This window comes from Alligator sinensis, unplaced genomic scaffold (genome assembly GCF_000455745.1).
Source record: "Alligator sinensis unplaced genomic scaffold, ASM45574v1 scaffold880_2, whole genome shotgun sequence".
NCBI classification, from domain to species: Eukaryota; Metazoa; Chordata; order Crocodylia; family Alligatoridae; genus Alligator; species Alligator sinensis.
The window spans coordinates 118,384-123,678 of NW_005842934.1; the positions used below are offsets into that span (position 1 = coordinate 118,384).

At 62.8% G+C, this 5,295-nt stretch overlaps 1 protein-coding gene across 1 annotated transcript; it reads left to right on the forward strand.

Annotated features, from left to right (window-relative positions):
- Positions 1 to 223: 223 nt before the first annotated feature.
- On the forward strand, positions 224 to 5,295 carry LINGO4 (leucine rich repeat and Ig domain containing 4). The gene is made up of 2 exons (XM_006036249.2): positions 224 to 2,861; positions 4,438 to 5,295. Exon 1 carries the CDS (start codon positions 224 to 226, stop codon positions 2,036 to 2,038), a length of 1,815 nt encoding a protein of 604 aa, XP_006036311.1. The 3' UTR covers positions 2,039 to 2,861; positions 4,438 to 5,295.

A 5,295-nucleotide genomic window follows, 5' to 3' on the forward strand; every position in this document is an offset into this window, starting at 1 on the left:
GCAGGGAGGCTGGGCTCTCTGTGTCGGCGGGTCCATGGGTTTAGAGGACGCCCATCCCAGCCTGGTAGCGCCACGCTGGCCGGCCAAGGCTCTGGTGATGAGCTTCAGCTGAGAATGGAGATGGGCAGTGAGGAGGGGGCTTTCACGGCCTCAGTGCTTCAGTTTCCCCACTCCCCAGGCTCTGTAACTACAGGCTACTCTTGCCTTGCAGGACTCAGGGAAGATGGTGCCCGGGGCGCTGTGGGCCCCCTCCTCCGCCTGGGCTGGCTGGCAGCCCCTCTTCCTCCTCACACTGGAGGCTCTGCTGCCCAGCCCCGCTTGGGTCTGCCCGGCCCGCTGTAAGTGCTCCTCCCAGGACAGGTCCGTGCTGTGTCACCGCCAGAACCTGGCAGCTGTGCCCGGCAGGATCCCCCCGGCCTGCGAGCTGCTGGATCTGAGCCACAACCGCCTGCGGACGCTGCAGCAGGGCATGTTCTCCCGGCTGCAGGCCCTGAAGGAGCTGGACCTGAGCGAGAACGTCATCTCCAACATCGAGCCGGGCACCTTCAACAGCCTCCAGCGCCTCATGACGCTGAGGCTCCGGGGCAACGAGCTGAAGATCGTGCTAGCCGGCGTCTTCGCCGGGCTGCCCAGCCTCACCGTGCTGGACCTCAGTCAGAACAAGATCGTCATCTTCCTGGACCACGCTTTCCAGGACCTCGCCAGCCTCCGGCACCTGGAGGCCAGCGACAACCACCTAGTTTTCATTTCCCCCCGGGCGTTTGGGGGGCTCCGGCAGCTCCGGCAGCTCACGCTGGAGCGTTGCAACCTGACGGGTGTCCCCACAGGGGCCCTGGGACAGCTGCCTCACCTGGGCGAGCTGCGGCTCAAGGTGCTCAACATCAGCGTCCTCCGAGACTACTCCTTCCGTCACCTCCCCCGCCTGCGGGCGCTGGAGATCAGCCGCTGGCCCTTCCTGACCACTGTGGAGCCCCACAGCTTGCTGGGCTTGAACCTCAGCTCCTTGGCCATCACCAAGTGCAACCTCAGCGTCATCCCCTACGAGGCCCTCCAGCCCTTGACGTACCTCCGCTGCCTGGATCTGTCTCACAACCCCATTGCTGCCATCCACGGTGGGAGGCTGGCCCAGCTCCTGCGCCTGCAGGAGCTGCACCTGGCGGGCGGGCAGTTGGCCACTGTGGCAGCCCACGCCTTCTGGGGCCTGAGCCACCTTCGCCTGCTCAACGTCTCCGACAATGCCCTGCAGACGCTGGAGGAAGGCGCCTTCCACACTGTGGGCAACCTGGAGACCCTGCGCCTGGACGGGAACCCGCTGGCCTGCGACTGCCGCCTGCTGTGGGTCGTCCGGCGCCGGCGGCGCCTGAGCTTCGAGGGGCGGCAGCCAGCCTGCGCCAGCCCCACGCTGGTGCGCGGCCGGAGGTTCAAGGACTTCTCAGACGTCCTCCCATCTGGGCACTTCACCTGCCGGAGGGCAAAGATCCAACCTGAGGCCCCACAGTGGGTGAGCGTGGAGGAGGGGAGCAAAGCCAGGCTGCGGTGCCAGGGGGATGGCGACCCCATGCCCACCATCACCTGGCTGTCTCCCCGCCAGGCCTGGCTGGACACTGGCCTTCGGGGCCGGGTAAGGGTGCTGCCCGATGGGACCTTGGAGATTTTCTACGCCCTGGTCCAGGACAGTGGCACCTACTACTGCGTGGCCAGCAACGTGGCTGGCAACGACACCATGGCTGCCCACCTGCTCGTCTATGACCCGTCCCGCTGGGCCAACGACACCTTCCCCCTGGCCAATATGAGTGCCAATGGCTTGGGGGCGCCGGTGGTTTCCCTGCCGGGCCTTGGCATGCTGCTGGGCGCCGTGGCCATGGGTGCAGTGCCCTTCCTTAGCTCTGTGGCTGTCTGCTTCCTATTCATCTTCCTCTGGAGCAAGGGCAGGGGTCGCGTGAAACACCATGCCACCTTTGAGTTTGTCCCACGCTCCCCCGGTGCACCACGGGGCAAGCCCAGCCACGGCGGCCGGCTGGCCATGAGGTTCACGTGAGCCTCCGTGGGGCAAAGGTGAAACGTGGCAGTGGGGGAAGGGTGCCATTCCTCTCCTTCCTCTCCGAGCCAGGCATGGCCCTCCACTCCTTCACCTTCTGCATCCAGCAATTAACCCGCTAAAATCAGCTTAATTAACCAACTCCCCAGACATGCAACTCGGCTGGGTTCTTCCACCAAAGCCTTGGCTCTCATGCTTTTGCTGCCAGGAGAAAAAGGAGGTGACTGGGGAGGGGGGCCACATGCTCATGCCTTCCCCCATGGGGTCTTTGATCCCAGCCCAGCCTGGGCAGAGGGGCTGGTCCCGTCTCCGGGCTGATGTCAGGGGGATGCGCATGGCTGGGCTTGGAGGTGCCGTGTGGTGCCTGTAGAGCCAGGACAAAGTCAGGGCCAGCTATGGTGGGGCTGGGATGGCCATGGGGACGTGGTATCAGGGCACTGGGAGCCTCTTTCTCTCTCCTCAGAGCAAGCTGGGGGGCCTGGCAGGGGCTTTGGCAGCTGTGCCGCGAGGATGGGGATGGGGAAGCTGCTGTGGTGGATAAACACCGAGCTTGCCCATGTCTGTCCCAGAGCCATCCTTGCCCCTGATCCTTGGGCAGCTCCCAGCACAGAGCCTGCCCCCGCTCACCCCGCCCCTCCAGCTGCCACGAGTCCTTAACAGCCGGCTAAAGAAACTACAGCCTAGTCGGGCCCACGGGGCTTCAAGTCCCATCTGATGTTTCCTTGGCCCGCGGCGGGGGGCCCAGCTGTCACCACTTCCAGCCAGGACCAACTGGCCTGCCGGTCACAAAGGAGTTAAACCTCGCACCCACCGGGCAATGCAGGTAAGGCGCCTTATCCCCAGGTTGCAGAAAGGGAAACTGAGGCACGGAGAGGGCAGGAACACCAGGAGAAAGCCGCACTGAGCTGGGGGCCGGGTAGTCTTGATGGCTAACCAGACCAGGTCACGCCAGGCCTGGTAACCTGCCACCGCCTTGGTAGCATTTCAGAAGGTTGAACACGGTGAGCACCGCTGCGGGGTTCACCAGCTATTTAAAGGGCTGGTGCTATTTCTCTGTATCCTAGGAAGTGGCTTTGGCAGGGGCCAGGAAGAGCAGTCCCATCCTGGACCTCCTTCCTGAGCTTGTACTTTGGCCGTAGGACCCGCCTGTGGAAATCCCCCTGCAGCGCAGCCCAGGGGGAAGCGGCACGGGGAGGGAGGCTTTAAGGCTGCGCTGTGTACGGATATCTGCCAGCCCAAGGGACTTCCCTGCGCTTTCCAACCACAGCGACACCTGGCATCACTTTGTGCATGCGCACACACATACAGACACAGCACACACACACAACACACAGAGCACAAAAATACACAGTGCACGTGCAGCACACCTACACAAAGCATACACGTGCATGGCACACAAAGCACATGCACACACAGCATACGCACACAGCACACACACATAAATGTACAGCAATACAGCGCGCACACAGCACACCTAAACAGCACATACGGGGCACAAACACACACAGAGCACATGCATGCAGCACACACACAAATGGACACAGCACAAAAATACAGTGCACATGCAGCACACCTACACAAAGCACACATACACACACAAAGCACACATGTACCACTGTCCTGCTGGACAAGCTGATGCAAAAACATGTCCCCTAATTCCCTGTGGAGCAGGGACGAGGTCCTGCCTCTCCATCAACCCCCAGCCAAGACCGTGTCCAATCCATGGCAGGTACATTGCCGTACCCCTGCCCTGGAGGCCTGGAAGAAGGGGTCTCAGTATCCCTGGGTCCCCGTTGCTCCCTTCCACACCCTCCAAGCATCTCCCCTGTGGCAACAGAGGCAGGCGGGATGTGGCTCAGGGGGTCCCTCTGGTGGCAACCCGGGCTGCTGACAAGCCTGAGCAAAGCGGGTCCTTGTGGCTTGGGGGCCTAGTTCAGATCCTGGCCCCAGGCTGCATCCAGCCACAAGGTCTGGGGTGCAGGGAGGAACCCGCATGGTCTTTGCTTTGGGTTCTTGATGCCACATTGGTGGAGGGAGAAAACGGGAATGTCTGTAGCCCCCACCTGCCTTCCCACCCCCAGGGCCACGCATAAGCCACTGGGATCTGGAGACACTGCTGGACCCGGGGGGCCAGGTCTGCCCTCACCGCCTGTCCCAGAGCTGGGAGACAAACCCAGGAGTCCCGGTACCCAAACTTCAACCGCCCAAAAGGCAGGGTTGAACCTCAGAGTCCTGATGCCATGGACCTCCCCGGGGGGTCCAGCCTACAGCCAGACCTCACTACTCCCTGTTACCACAGGGGAAACTGAGACACGGGGGGGGTGGGGGTTGCCCCCCTCCATCTTGCAGGTTGTCAGGCCTTGCTGGAGTCACAAGAGTCATTGTGGGTTTTTTTGCAGGCACCCACCAGCCGCACAGCTGGGGACCCCTTCGCTAGGACCTAAGGGGCATGGCCAGCATCACCCAGCAAGAGCTGGGCACGGGACCCAGGAGTCCTCAGCAGCTGAGTCACGCAGCTCCCCGCACCTGCCTGTCCCCACTTCCCACTCAGAGGAGAGCCTGGGCGATCTCGGGGCAGGGACTTTTCTGAGGTCACCGGCTGGTGGGGAGAGCCAGGTGTCCACGGGCAGTGCTGACAACGCCCTGGCACAGCCCAGGCCCCCACATGCATGGTGCTGTACACAAGGCTGGATCATGCTCCGCAGAGCTCAGGGGTCAAGTCTGAGCCTAGAGGCATCGTGTGGGGGCAGAGGGGAGGGAGCAGCAGGCTGGGGTCAGCTGGGGCTAGTTGCCAGCTCCCTAATTACCCCCAGGCAGCCCCAATTACCAGACAATTAGCCTCCCAACAGCTTTTAGCCTCCTTTGGTGGTGGCCCTGGCCCTGGTGTGTGACCCCCAGCTCTGGACATATCTCTACCTCCTGGATCCCGGCCTTGTCTCCCTGGCATCAGCCCTGAGTGCCTGCAGCCCAGCTCCCCCAGAGCCGCTGGGGCCGGTCGTAGCTGGGACACCCCACATCGAACCCTGAGGCTGAGTTCCCATGACTGGGTGCTGGGACCGTGGCTGTTGGGTCCAGGTGGAGCAGAAGAGGCCCTGAGGGCCACATTCAGTCCACAACTGCTGGAAGCCGGTGGGGTCTGGAGCAGCTGCAGCCTTCTCCCTGCTACGTTTGCTCAGCGTCTGTAGCCAATAAAACCCTCTTGCTCGGCTCTCTCTCTTCTCCCTCCATCTCCCCCCCACCCCAGCCCCTGGAGCACG

What these genes read in the sequence shown, in the direction of transcription:
- LINGO4 (XM_006036249.2), top strand. Translation starts at nt 224, where the DNA reads ATGGTGCCCGGGGCGCTGTGGGCCCCCTCCTCCGCCTGGGCTGGCTGG.